Source organism: Macaca fascicularis, chromosome 5, assembly GCF_037993035.2.
Source record: "Macaca fascicularis isolate 582-1 chromosome 5, T2T-MFA8v1.1".
Classification (NCBI taxonomy): Eukaryota; Metazoa; Chordata; class Mammalia; order Primates; family Cercopithecidae; genus Macaca; species Macaca fascicularis.
The window spans coordinates 159,449,811-159,477,529 of record NC_088379.1 but is presented as its reverse complement, the minus strand read 5'-3'; the positions used below and the strand labels follow the sequence as shown (position 1 = coordinate 159,477,529).

The following is a 27,719-nucleotide window of genomic DNA, read 5'->3' as shown; positions in this document are numbered from 1 at the left end:
TTTTCAGGGAAGAAATATATTTGCAGAGACACCGCTTACTAAGATGCTTAAATTTTTTTAGAATGTTGATGCCATTGGTGGAGGGGAAAGGGAGTACTATTTGTTCAGTTATTTTGAGGTCACTAGTGCAGTGTTCTTCATATTAGCTGATGTCGTTACATAAGTTAAGAGTAGTAAATCAGTGACAGAGAAAACAGAGATAATCTGTCCTGCCCAGCAGCTCTCTGGCTCGAAGGGCAAAGACTTGCCGATACCAATTGTCAATATACTTGTTGATACTTTTACAACTCATGTCAGGCTTCATAGCACAGTCTTCATAGCACAAGGCAATTTGGGCTTAACAACTATTTACAGAGCATCTACTTCATAACAGGTAGTTTACTAGGGCCCCGGGAGACCTTAGTGAAGCCTTAAGTCTAAAAGGAAAGACAGAAAATGAAAACCACTTACAAGAATTAGTGTTGAGCCTAAGATTGGGGGAGGTGAGGCTTTAGGACTGGTAACTTAAGGACCTAACTTCCTTCAGGGGGAAAGGAACTTCCAAGGAAAAGGGCTTTTAGACTTGAAACTTGGTTTGAATGACTGTACAGTTTATATCATGCACCTGGCACATAGCCAGTATTCAATAAATACTGGTTGAGCAAATTCATGAATATACAAATTGATGAATGACTAAAAGGAATACTGATTCTCGTTGTCTAAATAGGCATAGGTTTTGAAGTACTGTCATAAGTTGTTAGTCTCTGTACGTATTTTCCTTGTGTTACCTTGAAAAACAGTTTGAGAACCACTATCCAAAGGGAAATTAACACTGAAGAGTTGTAGGCCAGGCTAGACCAGAGCTCTTGGGGCAAGCCTGAAACCAGTGCAGTGGCGCCACCTGCAATTGGTTACTCATCTTTAGTGGGAACGCATATGGTGGGAAAGAAATAGGAGATGACGCCATCTCTTGTAGAATGTCTCCCTCTACTGGCTTACATGTCAGTTTCCTTTTCTTATGGGAGCTGACATAGAGCATGGTAATAAGGGATAGGACATTTTTTCCTCCAACTGGATGGAGATCACAAGAGCTAAGAAAAGATAGAGATGCTCTTCTGCTTTTGTCACATTAAGACCCACAACCATTAAGAGTGTAATGAACACCTCTGGGAGGGTTGCTCCCTTCTCCTGGAATGACCCCTAAAATGGAGGTGTGAAGCTCCAGTGGTCCTGTCAGTACTACAACACCCTGACCCTCCAACCACAGGTGACCAAGCTGGAGGTAGACAGATCCCTTACCCAGCTAAACCTACCAGATTGTCTCTCCAAATTTGATATTTACTGGAAGAAGAAGGAGGAGGAGAGGGAAAGGGAGGGGGGGAGGGGGAGGGGAAGAGGGACGGGGTGAGGAAGGGGGAGGGGAAGAGGGACGGGGTGAGGAAGGGGGAGGGGGAAGAGGAGGAGAAGAAGGAGAAGGAGAAGGAGAAGGAGAAGAGAACTGGGTCAATTGGCCTGATGTTATATTCATGGCAGCATTTTAGAAGGAAAGCCTATCAACTGCAGCAACAGAAGTAACCAAAACTTCCAAACATAATAATTTGATTCTTCGCAGCCCAATCTGTGGACACCTGATGTCCTTTCTATAGTACTCATTTTACCTTTCATTAACTTTGACTGAGATGGTTTTTGGCATTTGTTGAGAAAATTAAGATCAAATTTTTAGGAATCAGACCGGCTGCCTTATTTTTAAGCATAAATTGCATGTTAGAAAGAGAAGCTTTATATTCAAATAATGTAATCAATCACTAAAAGTTTTCATATATTAAGCATATGGGCTTGGTGTGGTGGCTCACAGCTGTAATTCTAGCACTTTGGGAGGCCAAGGCTGTCGGATCACTTGAGCCCAGGAGTTCGAGACCACCTTGGGCAACATGGTGAAACCACATCTATACAAAAAATGCAAAAATTATCTGGGCGTGGTGGCACACACCTGTAGTCTCATCCACTCCAGGTACTCGGGAGGTTGAGAGGTGGGAGGATGGCTTGAGCCTGGGAGGTTGAGACTGCAGTGAACTAAGATTGTACCACTATACACCAGCCTTGGTGACAGAGCAAGACCCTGTCTGTCTCTCTCTGTCTCTGTCTCTCTCTCTCTGTATATATAAATATACGTATATATTTGCATTTTTCTGTAGGGATAGGATTTCACCATGTTGCCCAGGCTGGTCTTGAACTCCTGGGCTCAAGTGATCCACCAGCCTTGGCCTCCCAAAGTGCTGGAATTACAGCTTTGAGCCACCGCACCCAGCCCATATACTTAATATATGAAAACTTTTAGTGATTGATTACATTTTTTGAATATAAAGTTCCTCTTTCCAACATGGAATTTATGCTTAAAAATAAGACAGCTAGTCTGATAGTATTAGCAGTGAAACTCTAGGGAAAATGGGAACTTTTATTTTGGTGCATGTCAGTGACATGCATTTCAAAAATTTCAAAAATCTTTCACAATTTAATAACTAATAAGTATTTCTTGAATTAGATTAACAATATTTTCTGTAAAATGTGCGCAGGATTGGACAAAGGTTTAATAAAATTTTTATGAAGAGTTACAGTTTGATGAGAAAGCATGAGCCCTATAGATAAAAATGGGCAAAAGATGTATATACATGTGTATATATATCGATATATGTATTTTTAAAAAACCACAAACATGTACTTAAAAAAAAATGGAACCTAGATATAAATCAAAGAAAGCCAGAAAGGCTGGCTTCTAGAAACATGGATACAATGTTAGGGAAGAGGGAGAGGTGGGCAGAAAAATCTCTATCCTCTCCACATAATAAAGAGGTAATGACAAACTAAGAAAAAGAGGCAGGTTGAATGAAGATGGACAAAGTATGCTATTGGGTCCAGGATATCCCTTCAATCCTTTGTTATTTGCTCAGTGTTTCAATCTACTTTGTTGATAGGGTTTGACTGTGTCCCCACCCAAATCTCACCTTGAATTCTAGTTCCCATAATCCTCATGTGTTGTGGGAGGGACCTGTTGGGAGGTAATTGAATCATGGGTGCAGTTACCCTCATACTGTTCTTATGATAGTGAGTTCTCCTGAGATTGAATGGTTTTATAAGGGGATTTCCCTGTTTCGTTCTGCACTTCTCCTTCCTGCCATCACGTGAAGAAAGACATATTTGCTTCCCCCTTCTGCCATGATTGTTAAGTTTCCTGAGGCCTTCCCAGTTCTGCAGAACTGTGAGTCAATTAAAATTCTTCCCTTTATATATTACCCACTCTTGATATGTATTAGTAGTGTGAGAACAGACTAATATATGTGCTCATATTTTGCGTACTAGGTTTCCTTGTGGGGAGAATTGAGACCCACTGTAGGTTTAGATTAGGATGAAAATAGAAGCTGCCTGTGTTGACCTCTGACTTCTAGTTTACATTTATGCAGCTTTCTCCCCTTTTAGAACAAAGGGGATAATTGTTATCATATAACTAATGCTTATGGATCAAGTATTTCTGTGCCAGTCACTGTTACTAGTATGTTACACTTAATTCTTACAATAACTCTATGAGGTGGAGTAGTACTATTATTCCCATTTTACAGATGGGAGAATTGAAGTACAAAAAGAAGAAAGTTGCCCAAGATGATGCAGAAGGTAAGCTGCAGAGGGAGTTGAATTATGGCATTCTGACTCTATACCCTTACCTACTATGATGGACAGTTTCTTCCTGTTATGCACAAAGCTATTTGTTCTCTTGTATTGATGTGGTGTTCCTACCTTAGCAAAATGAACACCTCTGTCTGTATATCTTTGCATCCTTCTATGAAGATTATATATAATACATACATATATTCATACAGACATACAGACACACACATTCTCACACACACACACACACAAACACACATACATACATACCAAGGACATTTTTAGAAAGTAAATCTATTGTAACAAAAGATATGCAAACAATTTTGGGGCCAGGAGTGGTGACTCACACCTGTAATCCCAGCACTTTGGAAGGCCGAGGCAGGAAGGGTGCTTGAGCCCAGGAGTTCGAGAGCAGCCTAGGCAACATAGTGCGACCCCTGTCTCTACAAAAAAATTAAAAAGGTAGCCAGGCATCACAGTGCACACCTGTAGTTCCAGCTATTTGGGAGACTGAGGTAGGAGAATCTGCCTGACCCCAAGAGGTCGTCCACTGCAGTCCAGCCTGGGCAACAGAGAAAGACCCTTTCTCGAAAAAAATTGTCAGCTTGTTGATAAACTACCTATGAAAATGATTGCCGCCATTTACACTCTCATCAATATTTAGGTTGTCCCTCATCCTTGCCAACACTGGTTTCAGGTCAAATTTTAAAAATTTTTGCCACCTTGTTAGGTGAAATATGTTACCTTATTGTTATTGTGATTAAAATTTCTTTCATCAAGAGCACACTGAGAATCTTTTTAATTTACACATCAGCCACAATGTCAGTGGTCTATCTGTGAACTGCCGGTTCATGTGCCTTATCTTTTGAGTTGTTCATTTTTTCTGTTGATTCATGAGAGCTCTTTTCATATTAAGAAAATTAGCCCTGTGGCTAACATGCACATTACATGTATTTCCCAATTTTTCATTTTTCTTTTGTCTTTGCTTATGATATATGCAGACTTTGGCCTCATTTTCACTGAGTGGAATCCTAACAGCAGCATCTGCTAGGCTGACATGTTTGAAAAAGGCAGCAGCTAGAATGCCTAATGCCTCTTTGAGTTCCTTCACCAGCTGCCAGGCATTCAAAACATCACACAAGTTTATAAATCCAGGGGCTCCATTTAGAACTGTGATGGAAAGCTTAGGCTTCAGTGTGTATTACTTGCACAGGAGTCTGAGGAGGGATCATTCTACACTGCAAGGGCATCTGAGATATTCCTTTCCTGTACTATTTCCTGAGGTAATCTGAAATTGCTTCATCATATTGTGCCATATAAGTGAATGTGAATGCCTTCAAGGCTAACTGGCGTCTAGTCTCCAAGAAGGTGTCCTTACTCTTGGAGCTCTGCCTCTCTGTGGACACTGCCTCATAGTCCTCTGACACACCACTGTCACTGGATTGTGGTTTTTGGTGGCATCTCTCAGTAAGGTTACTCTACCAGTATCAATTTGCTTAACAGCGTCTCAACTGTTACACCTGGAGAAGCCACTCTCTTCAGGAAGGGATAGAGATTACAGGCAACAATCAGGCCTGGCCATATCAGCATTACCTTTTGGAATATTATGAGCAGGAACCCAGCATGGATTTCAGGATACAAAGTTTTCACAGCATTTCAGGAAATCCTGTCAGCTCAGAGACCTCTCTGACTGCCAGACCGGTATCCTTGACAGCGTTTGCAGTCCCTCCAGAAGGAGCAGTAGTGGGGCCATATGCACAGGGACGAGGGAGGTCCCTGATTCATGTTTTCACATCTCCTAAGTTTTTTTCATTTAGGTCTTGCACATTTTAAAATTTATTGCTATTTTAAATAAAAACCCCTTTCCCTGCTATATTTTTAACTGCAAAAACGAAAACTATTGATTTTTAATAACATTTTTCTACTCAGCTTAGTGAATTTTCATATTGTTTCCGATAGTTTTTTCAATTGGTTTTTTAGGTATAAAGTCATACCATTTGCAAATAAAGGTAACTTTGCATCCCTATTTCCTACTTAAACAATTTAATTTTTTTGTCCAATTGAATAACTAGTACTTTCATAAAAAATAAACGTGGATAATAGTGGTGATGGTGGACATCCTTCTATTATGACTAAACAGTAAGAATATTTTTAATGTTTCTCTGTGAATACGACACTGGCTTTTGGTAGCATATTTCTAAAAGAAAACCTAAAGGTGTCTAAAGAGTATTATTTAATATAAATAAAATGGGATCTATAAATATTAAGTAATAATAGTAAAATATTCAATCAAATGCCTTACTTTTCTTAATTATTCATGTCAAGAGGTATTTCTGCTAACTAAACTGAATATTAAAAATGTTTCTACAGATAAATTGTATTTTGTAACTAAGTAGCTAAGTTTTATAGAAACTAAATAAAATTTAGAATTCACTTACTTAAATGTAATGGAAAATATTTTTCATTGTCGTAAAATTTACAATGACCAGAAAAACAGAACTGAACTGACCTTTTATAAGCAATTGTCTGCATTACACATACAGAAAGACTGTGATTAAATTAATGGTTGCTGAAATAGCATCTTTTCGGGGTGAGCACATCACACACACACACACTCCCCCCCACACACACCCACACACGTACACCTTGCTAAGATATTTATAACTGACAGTTTATAACTGATAGTACAATCTAATTATTCCCAAAGTCTTCCCAGGCATTAACAGGAACAATAGCCCCTTCGCTGTTCCTTATAGTCCCAGAAGCCTCTGTTTCAACTATGCTACAAGAAAGTATCTGCTGATACTACCTTAGTATCTAGGCAAATTCATAGCATTGTGCTAAACAATTAAAGATCAAACTTTTGGAAGAAATGTCCAAGTATCATTTTTCACAGGTTTTGACCTCAGAAATTCAAATAAACAGTGATAACTCCCACGATTACTTTCTTTTGAATTCATGAACAATTTCAAATATGAAATTTAAGGGCTGGACATACTGAGTCACACAACTCTAAAGAACATTGCATACAGTGTTTTTGAAAGCTTGTATATTTAACCCTTTAAGTTGAAACAGGAAAATAAATAGTAATATTTATTATTTTATGATTATAAGAATCAGAAAACACTTCCTATAAAAAGTATCATAAAAAGCTGATGACAATGGCACTCGAATCTATACTCACATGACCTATCACTGTTCAAGAGCAAAGAACAATATTTGAAGGAGAATAAAAAGACTTTCTGTATTGGTGAGTTTAAAAAATCTTGCCTAAAGAAGGAGGGCTTTCCTTAAAACTTGTATTCTTGGTTTTACACAGACATAATACTAATATTTATATTAATAAGTTACTTGCCATGTCTGCTTTAAGGAGAGCCCTGAGGGCCCTTATAAACAGCAGTAGTGACACCTGCTGTTCAAATAAGGCAGCTTGGGGTGTCAGCCAGGCCATGTGTGTATCCTGGAGCCCTTCAAGAATCCAGTGAAACTTGTAGATCCTTTCTCAAGAAAATAAAACATATTCCCATATAAATACAAAATTTTCCCACAATATACATAATTTATGAATCCCTGAACTAAATAATAGGCTCACTTGAGTTCTATATTTATCTAAAATATTGTAAACTTTCAAGTGGATGACATAATTCTATAAATTCACGACAGTGTTTTAAAAGGAGCAAATTCGAGGCAATTTACCTCAATCATTACCATGTTGTTATGAGTCTGGGCCTATAAATTAATGTCTCCAGGATGATTAAGTATGTAAAAAGTTAATAGGTCCAACCAGACAATTAATATTTTCCATAGATATTAGTCTTGCTTAGGTTTCTATGGTTTTATTGTCATTTCAAATCATTGTTTTCTATAGTTATTATTCATAGGTGAGTATATTATTTAGTTCCTCAAGTATATATTTTTTAATTATAGTATTTTCTTGCAAGGAAATACCATCACCGGCCACTTTTACAGAAAATCAGTTCTTAGGACAAACTCACAGTCAAATTCAGGGATGTTTTATCTTCAAGCAAAAACATGACCTTAAGGCCGGGCGCGGGGTCCCATGCCTGTAATTCCTGCACTTTGGGAGGCCGAGAGGGGCAGATCACCTGAGGTCAGGAGTTTAAGACCAGCCTGGCCAACATGGTGAAACCCCGTCTCTACTAAAAATACAAAAATTAGCCGGGCGTGGTGGCGGGCGCCTGTAATCCCAGCTACTCCGGAGGCTGAGGCAGGAGACTCGCTTGAACCCAGGAGGAGGAGGTTGCAGTGAGCCAAGATTGCGCCATGGCCCTCCAGCCTGGGCGACAAGAACAAAACTCCCTCTCAAACAAACAAAAAACCATGACCTTAATGTTTTTAATGAATTTCCAAGTGACGTTGATTTACACTGCTATTCTTTTGCTAGATTGTTTCCCCCTCTCAAAGTGTATGCAGTACGCTGTCAGGACAGATCAGTGAAACTGAAACAGGGCCAGTAAAATGTTTTGTCTATTTAAGTTTGCAAATGCCCAAGTCCATCCATTTTTCTTTTTACATAGAAAAATAATTAGGTAGGGTTGATCAAAACCGGAGATTTTACCAGGGTAGGAAGCAAAAATACCAATACTTGGCACAAGGATATGTATAAATAAAAATGGCTAAAGTCTCCAATTGTGTCTTTCTTCTACCAGCTTTGAAAAGCTGTACCCTGGCATTGTTGAAGCCACAATAATCAGCAGACAACTAGGAAATGTCCAAGAGCTATGTAGCGTTGAGAAGTTAAAAAAAAAAAAATCTATTAGCAGAAAATGAATATGGGTTTTTCTTATATCTACATGTCAAAATTTTCCAAATTAAAACAGCCATTCCTCAACATTCACTCAGCAAGTGTTTACTGAACTGTTTAAGCGAAATTGTTTTCAGGTGTTAAGCCTACAAGTGTCCAAGTGCTTCTCGCCAGGATTGGAACCAGGAGACAGAAAGCAAGCAGGCGACCTCCAAAGAGATCAAGGCAGCGGAAGCGCCTTAGATAGAGCCCACGGGAGTTTGCTCTCCAGAGAGCTTAGGCTCTCTGAATAAAAAGCATTAAACTCCGGGGAATACAGCATGAACAACCAGGGCCCCAGCCAAGACATTGAAGGCTGAAGGTAAGGCAGAAAACATAATTCGAAGACTTCTTCAGAGGAGCGAGTGAAATCCTCCAGTCAGGCGCTTCCAGGTGTCTCCCCTCTACAGCCTCGAGCCTCCGCCCTAGGGGCGGTCCTGAGGAGGGAGACCCGCCTCTTGATCCCAGAGGGCCGGGGGAGACTAGCGCGCGTGCGCAGAGCTTGCATCACATCCGCCGCCTGGCCTCCCAATTCCGGAAGGTGCAGCACAGTTGTGGCGGCGGGTACTGCGTTAGTGATTAGGGTTTCTTCTCTGCCGGAGGTGGGATACGCGGTAGCATCATGGTCGAGGTAAAGTGACACTGGGACTCTCAAGAGTCGTTTGTCTCTGGACTGTTTTTCTTTGGCAGTGGGCTTGGGGGATTGAGAGTGCTTGGAGTCCGGAGAGAAAAGAGGCTACGAGGGAAGCTGTTTGGCCAAGGCCGGGTGGTCTCTTCATCGGGTTTTCGGGGAAGGGGTAGAAGCCGGATGAGAACCCGAGTCGGAGGTTCAGTCCGGGCGCTAAGCCTGAGATAATTCGTCCAGTCCTCGTTTGACTCTTGGGAGCTGGAAACTGTCCTTGGAGGCGGGGCCTCTGTTGGTGTTCGACCACTGGTACTCGCCGCCCTCGGGGCAGTGTCAGTGATTCTGTGCCCGAAAAGATTGGCGGTCTTCTCTATCTTGCGTTCAAGTCGTCTCTTATTTCAACTCTACTCCCAGAAAAACTTGCCATTCTTTACATCTTTCCCTGGCATGAACAGCCAGCCATTCTGTTAGCTGGTCTTGTCCATGTTACCCCACATGTTTATTGATTCCATTCACTTTTCTCCGTATCCACTGCAGTCCACCTTAATTGAGACCAACATCATCTTTCACCGGGCCTGGTGCATTAGCCCCCCGTTGATTTCCTTGCTTCCATTTTGTTCCATAAGTTGTTCTGTTTAAAATGTAAGTTGTTCATACCTTTCTTGTTTAAAACCCTTTACTGACTGTGTTGCTAGAAGAAAACATAGGCTGTTGTAATAGTCTAAAATACCTTACCTAATCTGGACCTTGTCTACCCTTGCAACCACAAAGCACCATCTCATCCACCATATACAGCTGTGCCGCCCTTCTTGTATTATTTCAGTTAACTGAACATTTTTTTACATGACATTTCCATCAGCCTGGTTCGTTTTTATCTCTGTTTTGTGCAAGGCTAACTCCCTTTCTGCTTAAATATCACTTTAGTGAAGTCTTTCACAATTATACTTAGTCCTTCGTTTCCCGACCCAGTGCCTTGCTTGTTGCCCTCATAGCACTTATCAAAATGTGGAATTATTTTACTTTTTATTTGTCTGTTTCCTCTTGAGCACAGGGACCATGACTACCTTTTATCATTCTATTGTGAGATTCTAGCACGATACCTGCCAGACACACAGTAGGAGCTCAGTAAATATTTATTGAGTAAATGACTAAACTATGGCATCACTCAGTTGCTATACCTGAGGTTCTAGCCAAAGAGGAGCTTCCTCCTCTTCTCTGAACTTGACTCCTGTAGCTCGCAACAAGTAGCTATGGTGAGTGGTATAAAGCTTTTTACATATTTAAACATGTGAAGTGTATAATCAATCTGACGTTAGGTTATGATTTGTGTAATTTGTAGATAGGTGTGTAATTACTTTTTTTTTTTTTTTTTTTTTTAAGGAGGTACAGAAACATTCTGTACACACACTTGTGTTCAGGTCATTGAAGAGGACCCATGACATGTTTGTAGCTGATAATGGAAAACCTGTGCCTTTAGATGAAGAGAGGTTGGTATAGTTTTTTTTTCAATTGCTGAAATATTTAACATTCTAATACTGGGGGAAGAGAGCAGGAAGAGGGAGACCTTTAAAGATAAACTGGCAATACTCATGGGCTAATTCAATAATGAGTGGTGTTTTGGCATAATTTAAGCTGATTTAACTTTTTTTTTTTTTGGCCTTTTACAGTAAAAGTTCCATTAATTAATTGCATTTTACAAATACCCAGTAATTAAGAGAGTCCCTTTTAGGTATTTTATTTTATAATCAATCACTTTGTATGTGCTTTCAGCTTCCCGCTGCTCTCAGAGCCTTGCTGAGCTGAAATTGTACCTGGCCAGTACCTCTACTCCCATCTTTTCTCGTTAGTATGATGAAGATTTTTGAGTGGTGGCATATTTTTGGTTCTACATATCCAGCTCCAGTCTGGGATTGCATTATGTGCAGTGTTCCTTCTTTGTCCTTTACCCTTTTAAAATCGACTTAACTCCTCAAACAAGCATTTATATTTAATTTGTAAAGTAGACTATTTTTAAAAGTAATATAAGTGCATTTCTTTTTAAAATATTGAACCAATTAAGTACTTTTCTTAGTTCTAACTAACCTGTTTGGATACATCTAGTAAAGGTTGCTGTAGAGTTTTTACTATATTTATATTTTGAAGGAAAGCGTATTGACTTTGAGGTTTCTTAAAGGGTATGTTAGTTTCTATATATCTTTCAAGCAGACCCTTGATAATTTATCATAAAATATTTTCTATTAGGTAACAAACTAAAATATTACTTAGGTTTAATGAATGCTGTGTGGTGGAATGTGAGCAAAAGAACAGATATGGTGGGGAAATGCACTTGGAAATTTTTGATTCTTTTAAATACTACTTAAAATCTTACTAGAAACTTTTCCTACATGATTGGGCAAACTTAAGCTGTCTAAGTGTTTGTTTTAAAGTATTTATGGATACGTTCTTATGTTTATAATTTCTAAATAGTCACAAACGGAAGATGGCAATCAAGCTTCGTAATGAGTATGGTCCTGTGTTGCATATGCCTACTTTGAAAGAAAATCTTAAAGAGAAGGGTCCTCAGAATGCAACGGATTCATATGTTCATAAACAGTACCCTGCCAATCAAGGTGAGTATGGTATTATCAGAAATGTCAGACGTATGTGTGAATTTTAAAAATAGAAAAATAAAATGTGTTATTTTTGCCCCTGCTGGCAGGACTTAGGTGTGGTCATACAGTATTTAATGGCTGTACCAGTATTATAATGGAAGTTTTTATCCTCGTGGGAATACTGAGACATTGGTTGATGACTTTTTTCTTATAGGAAATAAAAATGGTAGTATAATGATGGCAGAGATTCTTAGAATGTGGAGAAGGTCACAGTAGAGATTAAAGGAAAAAATTGGAGAATATTCTTAACCTGTGGGGATACCATCTATCCTGTCTATAATTCAGAAAGATGAAATTAAATACTGAAATCTTAATAAATGAAGAGAATTCAAGCTTCCACAGGAAATTTGCTTGGAAGAAATACCAGAGTGGATTATCACTTGATAGGAGGGCTTCTTTGTATACCATTGCTATATAGCAAATGGACAAGGACATGGTTTACAGAGGTCAAAAGTGACCAATTTCCCTTATTTCTGAGGCTTAACTTTAGTTGAGAAAATGTGATAGATCCAGTTGAAAATGTAATATTATTTGATACTTTAAAGAGATGATAACTTTTATATATAAGATAAATTCACTACTGTTGATTTTTTTTGTCTTTTTTCTAGGACAAGAAGTTGAATACTTTGTGGCAGGCACACATCCATACCCACCGGGACCTGGTTAGTGAGCTGTTGTATATTGAAAATATCTTAAAAATGTCACATACATTTTCACTAACGAGCCAATAATGACATTCTTGTTGCCTGTAAAATGCAAGATAAGTTCAATAGCCAAGCATCCATGCATAGCTTTGTAGGTGATAATGAATACTCATGTGCCTTTATTCAGCAAACATTCTTGAGTATGTATAATTTTTCAGGCAATATGCTAGGAATTCAAAGACAGTAAAACTGTTGCAGGCCTAGACAAATTTATTATCTGGTGGTTTAGGCAGACATGTAAATATCACCAAGCTTATAAAAATGATGGGAATGTTAGAGGCAGTATCTTAGAAACATGTCCTCTGTCTGTATTAAGGTATTGGCCCACAGATGGAGTGGCCAGTATAACCGGGTAGAGGACAAAAGGCTTAGTATATATAGAAAGTGCAGGAAAATTGGGTGCTTCTGGTTGTAGTAAGTTACAACCACTCTTGGAAACATTCTGTTTGTATTTGAGGAACTGCTTAATACTGACTTTTGAAACTAATACCCAGATATAATGGAAATTAACTTTACTGTTCTGGGCTGCTTTAATACCTTGTAGGCTGTGATCAAATTTGAGTTATGTGTTACTAAGCAGTATTTATTGTAGAAATTAAAAACAAGATGAGCAAAACTTAATCAAAATTTGTATCACTGCCTGGAATTAATAAACGTTTGGAATGTTTTCCTTCATCATTTTATTTTAAGTGCATGTAAATGAATAATACAAAGCTACTAAAAGAAATTGATTTTTCATTTTAATAGGGGTTGCTTTGACAGCAGATACTAAGATCCAGAGAATGCCAAGTGAATCAGCTGCACAGTCCTTAGCAGTGGCATTACCTTCTCAGACCAAGTATGAAATATTATAATTACAAAGATCTTAAAAGCATATTTCACTGTTCACGTTTTTTCTTTTTAAAATTTTTTTATAACTATTGTATGACATTTTCCTTTATCAGGACTTATAACAATTTAAAATAAAGGGTTAGTTTTGCAGAATACATGACTGGAGGCATTAATTACTTTGAATATAATATTTCTTTTGCCTCAGGACTGATGTAAATCGTACTGCACCTAGTGGAAGTGAATACCGACATCCTGGGGCTTCTGACCGTCCACAGCCTACAGCGATGAATTCAGTAAGTTTTTCTGCGTCATATAGCAGGTTTCTAACTTTTTAAACATGTTGCCTTATTTCCCTCTGATCGAAAGTCTTACCTTAAATACTAAAGAAATGAACACTTTGGAATTATTAAGATAAATAGCAGCCTGAACTAGTCATTCATATTTCATAGCCCTAACACTCAAGTTGGTAGTAAATTAACATTTTTTGGAATGCTGTTATTTGTCTACTTGTACGTTGTGTATAATATGTATTTTGATAAAGATAATGTGATGTTGGTATTTATTGCCCACTATTAAAAATGCAAGGAGAGTTTTTCTGAAACCTGTGTTAGTATGCATTGCATATGAAAGTCTTTTTTTTTTTTATTAAATTTTAAGTTGGTACAGTTATGTTGAGTGCTATTAGTGTTGTACTATTCATGGGCTATACAACTAGTCTTATAAATGAACATTTAGAAATAAGTTTATCTGTAGGTAAATGGCAACTGGTATTAGTATGGTAGAAGTAGTTGTAGAATTATTTTCTATAGTTATTTTATTGATTTATTTTTCTGCCATGTATTTTATTATGCTGCCACTTGAAATAAGTGCTGGCTTTGCTTCTCAGCTCATTATGCAATTGTTTTGACTTCATGAAGTGAATGAATGTGTAACCCCCACGTCTCATTTCTTCCTTTATCTTCCATTCAGAGCATATCTTCTGTCCAGGCTCTCTACCCTCCTTATGAGGGTGTAATTTAAGCTTCTTGAGGGCAGGAACTTTATGGGCTTAATTATTTTTTGGATGACTAGATGACTGCTAACAATAGATGGTATATCAGGCAGTACACCTGTTAAAATAGTATTTAAATATTGTATTAGAAGATAAATAGAAGGAACTATCATATCAGTCTTTGCTACATTAAATCCATAAGGTTAAAATATGACAATGAATGGCAGTGGCATTAATACACTTAAAATGATTTTAATAATGCGAGCTTACATGGAGCATTTACTACTTTTTACATCTTTGTAGTAACCCTATGAAATAGGCACTATTCTTCCCATTTCATAGGTGAGGCACATAGAGGTTACGTAATTGTTACCTAATGTCAAACAGCTAGTAATGGGCCAAGCTGGGATTTGAACCCATACACAGTGATGTGTGTTCTTAAGTCTAATGTTCTGCCTCTCTCTGATTTTATAATTGCTTTTTAAAATTAACATACAGAAAATTTTATTTCTTCGTTTATGGAAAAAATCTTTTGTAAGTTCCCTCTTTCCATTTCCATTTCTGAATTGATACAAAGTCTTCGGTATGATATCTTTAATAATAATAATGTCTCTTCTATGTCTAGATTGTCATGGAGACCGGCAATACCAAGAACTCTGCACTGATGGCTAAAAAAGCCCCTACAATGCCAAAACCCCAGTGGCACCCACCGTGGAAACTCTACAGGGTGAGTGACTCTGCATTTATTTTATTATGTGAATCATGATTGCTTTCTAGTTGACAAGCACTGAAGAATAGAGTAAGGAGGAAAAAGAGTGAATATGAAAAACCGGTAGAGCAATCTGAGGTGGATTGAGAAGAGTCTTAGGGAGTATCTTAAAAGATCTCTTGGGAAGGCGACTTCCTTAAGTAAAAGTTACACTTGTATTTTATATAAAATCATATAAAATGTCAAGATAAAGCTACTAAATATGGATTGCAGACTAAATAAATTTAGAAAGTGTTCAAAGTATTTAGTTTGAAGGTGAAAGGGGAAACACCATATAAAGAAATTCTTTGGGCCTACCAGTTATTCTTTCAACTACAATAAATTAAAATGAGTCAGAGTGTATCATCTAAAAGAAAATGGACCTGCGTGCTCACTTCAGCAGCCCATATGCTAACATTGGAACAGTACAGAGAAGATGAGCATGGCCCTTCTGTAAGGATAACACAGATTCGTAAAGTGTTCCATACTGTTTATTTTGCATTGCTTGCCTGTATCAAAATATCTCATGTACCCCATAAATATATTTCTACTGCGTACCCACAAAAATTAAACACAAAATTTTAAAAAAGAAAGTGTACATAGTAGAAAATGTACAACTACACGTAATTTAATATATATTTTCCCCATAAATATATTTCTACTGCGTACCCACAAAAACACAAAATTTTAAGAAAGTGTACATAGTAGAAAATGTACAACTACACGTAATTTAATATATATTTTAAAATTTTTATTTTTCAAATGATTGTACAGCAAGAGCTTTTTGTTTGACATACAGGTCTAATGAATTGTAATAGATGTATTGATTTGGGTAACCACTACCACAATTAGGATATAGACATTACGTCACCTCAAAAAACACCCCTGTGCTATTTTTTTGTAGTTATATCTTCCTTCACCTCTGACAATCACTGATCTGTTTTCTATCACTATAGTTGTCTTATTTTTTTTCAATAATTTCAGTTCTAATTTATTTTTAATTTTTATGGCTAACATAATAGATGTGCATATTTATGGGCTACATATCAAATCTGATACAAGCATACAGTGTGTAGGCCAGGTATGGTGGCTCATGCCTATAATCCCAGTACTTTGGGAGGCCTAGGCAAGTGGATCTCTTGAGTCCAGGAGTTCAGTACCAGCCTGGGCAACACCACAAAATCCCGTCTACAAAAAATACAAAAATTAGCTATGTGTGGTGGTGCACACCTGTAGTTCCAGCTACTCCAGAGGCTGAAGTGGGAGGATCACTTGGGCTCAGGAGGCGGAGGTTGCAGTGAGCCGGGATCACACTGCTGCACTCCAGCCTGGGCAACAGAGTGACACCCTATCTCAAAACAAGAAACAAAGAAAAAAAAGCATACAATGTGGAATGATCAAATCACAGTAATGGGGATATTTATCTCCACGGTAATTGGGATATTATTTCTTTGTATTAGGAACATTTCATTTTACTCTTCTAGTTATTTTGATATATACAATAAATTATTCTTAGCTATAGTCACCCTATTGTGCTACCAAGCTAACTAGCCAAACTAGTGCTACCAAACACTAAATCTTACTCCCTTTATCTAACTGTATTTTTATACCCATTATCCACTCCCTCTTTATCCTCTGCCTCCCTACTATTCTTCCCAACCTCTATTAGCCATCATTCAACTCTCAAGATCATTTATTTTTTAGCTCCCATATATGAGAGAGAGCATGCAGTACTTGTGTTTCTGTGCCTGGCTTATTTCACTTAACATAGTATCTTCCAGTTCCATCCTTCTTGTTGCAAATGACAGAATTTCATTCTTTTTAATGGCTGAGTAGTATTCCATTGTGTGTATGTACCACATTTTATTTATTCATTCACCTCTTGATGGACACTTAGGTTGGTTTAGCTTTGTCTTTTTGACTATGTCATATAAATGGAATCATACAAAATGTGCTTTTTGAGATTGGCTTCCTTCACACAGCTTAATACCTTTGTGAGTCACTGAAGTTGTTGCAAGTATTAATAATGTATTCCTTTTTATTACTGAGTAGTATACATTATATAGATGAGCCACAATTTGTGTATCTATTAACTTGTTGAAGATAATTTAATATTGTAAAATATAACAGTCAAATTATCTTTTAAATTTATGATTTGAAGATGGGAGGGCAATTCAAACTCAGGCTGCAGTTAAACTTAAAAACATTTTAACTTGTATGTTAGCCGCCCGTTCTACTTTGTTTTATACAGGTTATCAGTGGGCATCTTGGCTGGGTTCGATGTATTGCTGTGGAACCTGGAAATCAGTGGTTTGTTACTGGGTCTGCTGACAGAACTATAAAGGTAATAATGAAGGAAGAAAAAATAAACATGACTTTGTGTTTGTCATGTAAGTTTAATCAGTTACTATTTCCTGTGGCAGGAATTGCTATTGCAGTTCCTCTGTTATTTTAGACCTGAATAAGGAGTAAAATTTATCATTTATACGAGTAAGTGTTCTAAATAAATATCTGTTTGAAAAGTGGTATTTAAACCACTTTTTCTTTACCTGCTGAATACCTACCACTAATTCCTTTATACTTACATTTTTGTCTCCAACTGGTTACAAAATGAAGAGCGTGCTCATTCATAGAAAATGTGGAAAATATAGAGAATTATGAAAGTACATAGACCTGTGTATAATCCTACCATTGTTAGATACTTGGATAAGTTTCATTTTAGTATTTATTTCTGTAAGTATAAATGCCTTTACTTCTAAGCTCTTTTCTTGTGTGTGTATCTTTTAAAAATCATTCTTAGTATGTAATTTTGTATCTTGCTTTTTTCCCTTAACATTTTATCAAAGGCATATTCCTGTGAAAAATTTACTATCTTTTAAAGTGCCTGCATAATATTGTATCATTTGGATAGTCTATAATCTGTTTTCCTATTGTTGGATGGTAGAGTTTTTAGTCTGATTTTCACCATTACAAGTAATGCTGTTAAGTTTTGTATATAAGACTTTTTCTGTGTTTTAAATTATTTTGTTATGGTAGAGTTCCCTAAATGTAATAAATGGGTCAAATATTTTTGAAGCCGATACCCAAAGTACAAATTACTTTCCAAATGGGTGAATGGATACTTGCAGTGTATGAGAGGATCCTTTTCAGCACATTGGTTGTACATTCCTTTACAAATATCTAATATGGTAAGCAAAAATGGATACTTAATCTTTTTTTAAAAGTTTGTATAGGCTGGGCACAGTGGCTCACGCCTGTAATCCCAACACTTTGGGAGGCTGAGGCGGGCAGATCATGAGGTCAGGAGATCGAGACCAGCCTGCCTAACACGGTGAAACCCCGTCTCCACTAAAAAATGCAAAAAATTAGCTGGGCATGGTGGTGGGCGCCTGTAATCCCAGCTACTTCGGAGGCTGAGGCAGGAAAATGCCGTGAACTCAGGAGGTGGAGCTTGCAGTGAGCTGAGATCGCGCCACTGCACTCCAACCTGGGCGACAGAGTGAGACTCTGTCTCAAAAAATAAATAACTAAAAAGTTTGTATAAAATTTCTAATGAGTTTGAACTTTTTCATATCTGTATTTGCTGCTTTTAGGGTTTCTTTAAGTTGTTGCCATCCTCGGTTAATTTAATACCATACTTTTCATACTATTATTATCAAAGATTCCATTTATATAACAAGAAGGTTAACCTGTCATCTAATTGCAAATATTTTTCCAGTTTGAGCATGCCAGTTTTTTTCTTGCTTTTATTTGGAGAGGAGTCATTTTACAAAATTTTTTATTTTTACATATTCGTTATCTTTTTCCTCTTCTCTTTGAAAACTCAATTTTAATAATAAAGATTCTAAAATTTTGCTTTGCGGTAACCAGGGAAAGAAAAAAAATATTCTTTGATTGCAGATCTGGGACTTGGCTAGTGGCAAATTAAAACTGTCATTGACTGGGCATATTAGTACTGTGCGGGGCGTGATAGTAAGCACGAGGAGCCCATACCTGTTCTCTTGTGGAGAAGACAAACAAGTAAAATGCTGGGATCTTGAATACAATAAGGTAAGGTTGGAATCAAGGATTTAAAACATTATGAACCACTGTTTATCTTTCTAATTCTACAAGTGTTAACTGTCCTGCTTTGTCTTTAGGTTATAAGGCATTATCATGGACATTTAAGTGCAGTGTATGGTTTGGATTTGCACCCAACAATCGATGTGTTGGTAACCTGTAGTCGAGATTCAACTGCACGGGTAAACGGGATAGAGTTGTGTTTTTATCTGTAAATATATTGCATCTTGTAGGGTGCACGTTTGGTTTCAGAGTCTTCAATTGATTGATAGAGAATTAAAGATAGTTGTCTTGAGTCATCAATATCCTAGTCCCTAAGTTTCTTAACTTGCATTTTTTTCCACCTTAGTCTTCAGTTCTATGACCTCACCATGTTAGTGTTATTAATGCCCCGTCCCTGAAATGTGATGTTCTCACGTTCCATTCTGTAACAACTATTGTCCATTAGTTCTTTCATTCAGTAGTGTTAAAAAGTAGTCCCGTCATGCCCATTCTTAGATTTTCAGTACCCTGATCTTTTAGCTTTTTAAAGTTCTTTCAAGTTGTCTCCTATTTATATTCTTCCTCCAGTTGATAAATCATTATCTTTCATTTAAGCGTTTTCTTTATTATATTCACTAGTTGATTATATAATTATATTGTTATATTATATATTAAATATAATATATAATTATATTACTAGTTGTCTAGTAAATTTTCAGCCTCGAATTGATCCAGTTATCTTCTTGAGAAAATACCTATTCTCTTTCCTAATATGTCTATTGTGTTTTTATAGATTTGGGATGTGAGAACTAAAGCCAGTGTACACACATTATCTGGACATACAAATGCAGTTGCTACAGTGAGATGTCAGGCTGCAGAACCACAAATTATTACAGGTATGATCGATACTTTTCAAGTTTACAGAATATTCATATCAGAATCCATGTTATTATACATATACTTTTAATATTCACGATGACTCTTGCTTTGCATTGTGTTTACAGTGTTTATGTGTCATATTTTAATCGTGAACATTTGAAATATATTCAAATGAAATTTCATTCCACTGTTTTTATCTCGTGGTTTTTACATATCATAGAGTATGCCATACATAGTATCCTGTAATGTCTGACTAGAATACTGTGATACAGACAATTAAGTATTATTTTATAGTGTCAAAATTATTTTTCTAGGAAATTGAAGTTAGAAGACAAAATACCTTGAGACTAGTAACCTTTAGAACTGATTTGAATCTTACTTTGCTCTAAATAAAGTTAGTAACAATGGAACTTTAATACTAGAAAATAATTCCTTTGCCTGATGTATTTTATTAACTTAAAAAAAATCATTGAAGTTTTTTCCTTTTCACTAGAGTATACAATCATATATTTGTTTTATTTGTTATTTGCATGTGTTTTAGCTGTTCAGTTGACAGTGAATCAGTTGTTGTATTGCATTTTTTTAAAGAATTAAAATCCACCTAAAAATTTGGAACTATGAAGAAATTAACCAAGACTGATTTGCAAGTGATAAGGCTTTCATTTAGAACATATGTATTTTGGAATAATGCTTTGTATTTTATTTAACTTTTGCATTATTTTTCCTGGTCTGTGTTTTGAGGGATATATTTGTTTCCATTACAGGAAGCCATGATACTACAATTCGATTATGGGATCTGGTGGCTGGAAAAACAAGAGTGACGTTAACAAATCACAAAAAATCAGTTAGGGCTGTGGTTTTACATCCAAGACAGTAAGTGTATTTTCCTAATTAGCTTCTTGTTTTTCTTCAGTTCTTAGTATAATGCTGAAATGCTAGTGGTGTCAGCACTGCCTTTGGCAGTCATTTAGCTGCTATCATTTCCAGGCCTGTGCCACATAGGAATGTGTGTTTCTTTCATTTTCCTTATGCACTAATTTGCTTCATGCCCTGTAAAACATGAGGAAAAGCCTTCTACTTGATAACAAATAAATATGAGACAATGTAAATAAATCATGATTAAATGCTGCATGTCAGAATAAAAGATATTAGTGGCTGGGCTTAATGTTTTGCACATAAATGATATTGGACACTGAGACATTCATTGAATAGTTTAATTCTTAAGGAGGAAGTTAATATATGTAGAAAGAGAAATAATAAGAACTGTGAACATTATAGTCAGAGTATCCAAAAAGGTGGAGCATAATATCACAACTATTGTTTGTTGTATTAGATCACTCTGACACTTTTCTGGTTATATTCATATTCTTCCTCTTCTCCCTTTCCTCCTCTCTGTCTTCTACTCTCCATACCCTTTTCCGCCTCTCTTCTTCCTTCCTTTGCTTGTCTTTCTCACTCTCATCTCTCCTCACTCCCATTCTCTCTCTTCCTCTTGCCCTCTATTCCTTTTCTCCCTTTCTTCCTGTTCCTGTCTTGCTCTCCCTCCCTCCAAAAGAGTTGCATAACACATTGCCCTTCTTGTGAAATAGGGCTTCTACACATTTACTGCTCTAGCTTAGTGCAGAGCATTAAGGAAATGAAAGAATAAAACTTAAAGGAAATGAAAGAATAAAACTTTAGGACTTAAAATATCCTGTTAAAAATGTGAAGATCTGATTTAACTTTGAACAAATGTCTTAATATTTTTACATTTTGATATGACTGTTTTGCTGAATATATAAATCATTGAGTACACAACACAAAATATAACTGAAGTAAGCTTTTTAAAACCCACCATTTTATTTAACTTGGTTTCCTTTGTCATTAATTCTTTTTAATATTATTTCAGTTACACATTTGCATCTGGTTCTCCAGATAACATAAAGCAGTGGAAATTCCCTGATGGAAGTTTCATTCAAAATCTTTCCGGTCATAATGCTATTATTAACACATTGACAGTAAATTCTGATGGAGTACTTGTATCTGGAGGTAAAATAAGATTTTTATAATAAATATGTTTATCTGTTACTTTTAATGATGAATAAACATTTGTAATGCTTCTAAGCTGTCACACTTAAGTATTATAGCAGCACTTGCCTGATTAGGGCATATTTGCATGTTACTATGTGTGTTCATGCATATTCATAATACATGTAGTATATTTCATAGTTTAGTCCTTTTGAGTTCCAATCTGATGAATCTCAGGGATTTATGCTGGGAATTGCCTAAAATTTTGTTTATTCTGGAATTGGATGTTAGATTTTAGGTGCTTTTTAAGATCTATAAATTCTGAACCCAGCACAAATGAAAGTAGAAAAGCCAATATTAGGAGAAGATTGAGTGCCTGTGTCTTATGTATTTTTATAACCGAAGTATTGCCATGCTTGGGCTAATGATGCTTAATAAATGTTTGTCAAGCTGTACTGCTGAAGGGATACCAGGTGTAACTAGATTTTTCCCTTTAAGCTGACAATGGCACCATGCATCTTTGGGACTGGAGAACTGGCTACAATTTTCAGAGAGTTCATGCAGCTGTGCAACCTGGCTCTTTGGACAGTGAATCAGGAATATTTGCTTGTGCTTTTGATCAGTCTGAAAGTCGATTACTAACAGCTGAAGCTGATAAAACCATTAAAGTATACAGAGAGGATGACACAGCCGTAAGTTCTCTGTTTCACATTTGTTAAGTAAAGCAGCTATACCAATTGGGCACTGTGTTCTCATTTAATTTTATCAGAAGGAAAAATAATCTTTATAGTATTTAAGATATTTGTTTTCTTGAATAGTGTCTATTTATAGATTTCTATATTATTTCACTGATGCCAGTGAATTCATGGATGGTTTTAATTTTATCCCAGCTTTCTTTGTTATAGTTGCTGGGAAATGTTGCACCAAGAATAACAGCAAATAAATAGATTGCTATGCAAATTAATTTGAGAATCATAAGCTTTGGTATTAGTAGATCCAAATAGAAATGTTATTTTAGATTAAAAACTGCAAACTAAACATAATGAATCCATCCATCTGTTATTAGACTTAGATAATGCCAGAAGTTTATCAACTCTTCCTAAAATTGTCAAAGAACTACTAAGTATATAATGCCAATGAATAATGTTAGAGGAGATACCTTATTTCTGTTAGAAAGGAAGCCTGTTAGACATGAAGCAAACTAATAATACTTTATTTTAACTTGCTTTTCTACTTTTAGACAGAAGAAACTCATCCAGTCAGCTGGAAACCAGAAATTATCAAGAGAAAGAGATTTTAATGAATGTGGAATTTTCTTTTTTTTTTTTTTTAAAAAAAAAAAAAAAAGCTTGGCGTTGATGAGGATACCCAGTCATTTTGTGCTCTGGCTGGGAATATAAAGGAGAAATTCACTTGCTTCAATCATTGCTGCTTCATATTTTACAATAAACTGTCCCCTGTCCCCTACCCTTGTGTTTTTATTTCTAAAACAATTTGTGATACTAGGAAGATGCAGATATCAAGTAAATGCAGGTTTATTGACTGTAACTATTCTAGATGTAATATTTTGACAGTCTTATTAGAACAACCCCCTTTTTAAAAAAAATGTATGAAACCGATTATTATAATAGGACATTTGAGGGAGCAGTAGGTTTTTTTTTTTAATCCTTTAAAAATTAATATCTGTGACTAATAATTTGAGATTAAAAGATTTAAAGTCTTAACTTATATATGTTTATTCCAAAAACGGTTTTTGAGTGTATGTTCTACAAAGTTCTGCACTAGATACCGTTCAGGAAATAGACAAGTAAGATGTGTCTATCCTCTAAGACTTCCAGTTTGGTAGCTTAGTATAGAAATTCTGTAATGGAGGTGCAGGTGAAATGCTGGGGGAACAGAAGTGGGGATGAGATCATTTATTTTTCTCAGGAAGGATTGTGGAAGACTTCATAGAGTAAGTGGCATTGGAGATGACTTTGAGGTGAAGGAGGACAAAGAAGGAAAAGAGATAAGGCATGAAGCGATGAAACCAGGCAGAAGAAAGTGTGCAGTGTGTCCTGGGACAAAGAATTTTCTGCTACTGTTGAATAATGGAGAGTAAAGCTGGCTTGTTGTGAGGAAAGCTCATATAAATTTGGATTTTATTCCACAACTAGTAAGATACCAATACTGCCATTGAAACTTGGGGAAAATAACTGGAGATACCAGTGCAGCTGTTTAAAACTGTAGCAAGGGCTGCAATCTTGTAGAGATTTTAAAGAGAAGTTTTAAAGTTTCTAATGCCTCTTTTTGATAAATACAAGTTTTATAAATCTTGCCCTGGGATCCTGATTCCCCTTTAGTCAAGAAGATTTGTCAGACTTCACCTTCTATAATGAGAAAACACAGTTATAAGAACAGTCAGTTTTTATAATTTTCCAAATTAAAAAATTGCACTATGATTTTGAATAAGCATTTCCAATTATATTACCCATCTTGCATGCTATAGGTGGGAGTATAATTGGCACAACCTTTAGGAATGTAGTTTTCTGGGGTTTATTGAAACTGTTTGAACCTTTTGGCCTACTAAGTTCATTTCTAGGGAACTGCCTAATGGGAATAATCTGACAAGTGTACACAAGCAAATTCATTGCACCTTTGTTCTTTAATACTTAAAACTCAAATGTCCTGTCAATAAGGGATGGTTTAATAGATGGTTCCTTTATGCAATTTGTTTCTAAGTATTCATTAAGTGAGTGAGGAATGTCTGGATTATTAGGGCAAAATTTCCAAACTTTACTCTTAGTTAAAAAAAGTTGTGCAAGCATTTTTTGTGAACAACTTAATGCTCCAAAATATAACACCACATTACTAACAGTGGCTTTGTTAGGAAGCAGAATTATGGAAGAACTTTCACGACTGGCTTTACATATTTCTATGTTTTAATTTTCTATAAGCATGTATTTCATAAACTTAAATAAAGAAAAAAGAACGCTGCACTTGCATTCCTGAGAGATTCTGATATGCCTTCTAACAACAAAAATCAGAGGTAGATGCTGTTAAAGGCCAAGAAGAAATGACTAGTACAAGGAGATGAGAAAGCCCCTACCAATCTTTTTAGCAGAGCTTCAACTATTGTGTTCAAGTTAGGTACACATATCAAATTCTGAAAAGCATTTAAAAAAATCTGTTTCCCTGCTCCATGCTGGCCTATATTACAGTGTTTCTTGAAACTTCTGTTGCATTAAGTTCATCTACCATAATGTGTTCATGGACCCTATGAAAGGTGCAGAATTTCATGCATGTGCCCTTTTACTTACCTGACAGACCCACCACCAGGGTTAAGCCCAAATCTCTTCCACTGCCCATTGCATATAGCTTAAGTGTAGTCAAGCTATAAAGTGTTACCAAAGAAAGGCAGCTCCAGAGACCGGACTCATTCTTGGTCTGTAACCACATATCTCAAGGGAGCCATCAACAATGACCAAATACACATCTCCATAGTTAACGCCTTTTGCCTGCTGTTGCAGAGGATGAGCAATCGGCCTCACAACAATTCCCTCTGTGCAGTTGTTGCCATACACTCTTGCCCACCCAAGGACCTTGCTCCCATGATTAAACCCTGACCTGTACCATGAATTTCTTTCCTTGGCCCTAAATGAATGTCATCAAAAAATAGGTTTCAATACTGCCTCTTAGAAAAAAAAAATTACTAAACCTAATGTTTCCCTCTAGGAATATACCCATTTCTCTATTCTTATAGCTAAACTTGTAGAGTTTTTGATAAACTTATTTCTATTTCCTCACTTTACATTTTCTCATTTTTTCAACCAATGGCAAAAAAAAAAGAAAATGTGTTAAACATTTTTCTTTTGACAAAAGGAATTGGTAAGTTAATGAAATAAGGAAAAATAGTAAATAAACTTAAAAATTGATTTTTTTGGTACAAAAATAGGTAAACCTAGATAAACCAATTAAACAGAAATATAAATAATAGAAACAAAGGGAAGAGAGAAGTAAATAACAAAAGAGCTGTCCAATTCCACGCCATTCGCCAAACAAAATGATTAGTTTTAAAGAAAAAATTAGCCTATGGCTATTTCAAGAAGATACAGAAAACATAAACAGATTAATTGCCATAAAGAAAATGAAGTTGTCAAAGACAAACCCCTACCACCACTAACATACGTCACTAAACCCGAAGAACTTCAGAATTGAGTCCTTAAATCATTCCAATGTACTTGAAATTTTTTCTAGGACCTAGATAAAGAAGGAAATCTTTTGTGTGTTTTTAAATGTTAATATAACAATGACACCCAAATCCAATAAAGAACAAATAAATTGTGGTTTCATCTCACTTATGGATGCAAATATTATTAGGAAAGTTTAATAAAAGAATCAAGCCACATACCCAAGCAGAGATTATTCTAAGAATGCAAGGATGGTTTACTATTAGGAAATAAGTTAATTAGCTATATTGATTTAGACAAGGTAGAAAATATGAGCATCTTCACAGATGCCGAAGAAGGGTTTCTATATATAGATAAAAAGACAGAGTTTTGCTCTGTTACCCAGGCTGGAGTGCAGTGGCACAATCATGACTCACTGCAACCTCTGCCTCCTGGGTTCCAGCGATTCTCCATATAATATGAAACTTATTCTTGGTTAAGAAACTTATTAGCATAGCAGTAGATAGATATTTTGATTAAATATGACTCTTCTTTCTTAACTTGGTCAGGGAAAGTTTCTCCTGAAACTTCTTTAGAATTTAGAAAGCTGAAAACCAGAATTCTCATGGAGAATTTCTGTCTTTCATTGAGAATAATTTGTTACCTAATTAACATATCAAATAGAAATATTGATACCTAACAGTCATAAATTATAGTTTAATTTTGTAAAAACTGAGGTTTACTGGACTTCTCTGTCTTAGAATGGGAGGAATGGGTGTGCTTTCTGCTTGATTTAAAAGTGTGACCCTCCTATCTAAATCGCATAGTACTCCCTAGCTATCGCCTATTTCTGCTCTATTTTTCTCGATTATTATTTTTTATTGTTTGTTTCACCCAATAGAATGTAAGCTGCAAAATAACAAGTCTATCTTACTCACCAGTGTGTTGCCTGGTATTCACTGTATTTTGTTAGATAACTGAAGTCAGAAATTTTAATAATTAGGAAATTGGAAGAATCACCTTCAGTGATCTGATTTGAATTTTTAAACTTTTGTAACAAAAGCAAATTATTGAATGAATTATTAAACAATGGGGTTTTAGAAGTAATTTTAACAAGGTTAATTTATACATTTATGAATTTAAAATGTAATTAACATTTAACAGCAAACTCAGATTTGGAAGATACTTTGATGTGATTAAGCTGAATTTAGAAAGTGTGAGTTACAATCTCACAGCATTTGTACTGTTAAATTTTTCAAGAAGTAAAATTTTCTTCTTTGAACAAACTGCACCCTCTACTGCTCTTTTTTTTTTTTTTTAATAGCTTACAGTTAAAAGATAGTATCAGCTGGGCGTGGTGGCTCGAGCCTGTAATCCCCGCAATTTGGGAGGCCAAGGCAGGAGGATTGCTTGGCCCCAGGAGTTCCAGACCAGACTGGGCACCACAGTGAGACCCAGTCTCTACAAAATTTTTTCTTTTTAAATTAGCTAAGCATGGTAGCACAAACCTGTAATCCCAGCTACTTGGGAGGCTGAGGTAGGAGGATCACTGGAGCCTGGGAGGCCGAGGCTTCAGTGAGCCGTGATGGAACCACTGTACTCCAGTGCAGTCGGCAACAGAGTGAGACCCTGTCTCACAAACAGAGTGTTT

General features: G+C 36.3%; 1 protein-coding gene and 1 non-coding gene across 3 annotated transcripts; both read left to right on the top strand.

The window, feature by feature from the left end:
* Positions 1-8,979: 8,979 nt before the first annotated feature.
* Positions 8,980-24,904, top strand: PLRG1 (pleiotropic regulator 1). Of its 2 annotated transcripts, XM_074040661.1 has the most exons (16): positions 8,980-9,074; positions 10,449-10,555; positions 10,839-10,910; positions 11,535-11,677; positions 12,328-12,381; positions 13,171-13,261; positions 13,460-13,547; positions 14,871-14,972; positions 17,245-17,337; positions 18,894-19,043; positions 19,133-19,234; positions 19,828-19,930; positions 20,678-20,786; positions 21,802-21,941; positions 22,419-22,612; positions 23,161-24,904. In XM_074040661.1, exons 4-16 carry the CDS (start codon positions 11,548-11,550, stop codon positions 23,218-23,220), a joined length of 1,416 nt encoding a protein of 471 aa, XP_073896762.1. In that variant the 5' UTR covers positions 8,980-9,074; positions 10,449-10,555; positions 10,839-10,910; positions 11,535-11,547; the 3' UTR covers positions 23,221-24,904. The 2 variants fall into 2 exon arrangements, with proteins under 2 accessions (XP_073896762.1, XP_005556174.1); XM_005556117.5 differs by lacking the exon at positions 10,839-10,910.
* Positions 15,381-15,485, top strand: LOC123573740 (U6 spliceosomal RNA). The gene has a single exon (XR_006698478.1). It is a non-coding gene; the product is annotated as a U6 spliceosomal RNA (small nuclear RNA).
* Positions 24,905-27,719: the final 2,815 nt, after the last annotated feature.

Excerpts from the sequence above, each read along its gene's own strand:
- PLRG1 (XM_005556117.5), top strand. Across the intron at positions 19,931-20,677 it reads AGAACCACAAATTATTACAG|GAAGCCATGATACTACAATT; the intron begins GTATGATCGATA and ends TTTCCATTACAG. Across the intron at positions 22,613-23,160 it reads ACAGAGAGGATGACACAGCC|ACAGAAGAAACTCATCCAGT; the intron begins GTAAGTTCTCTG and ends TTCTACTTTTAG.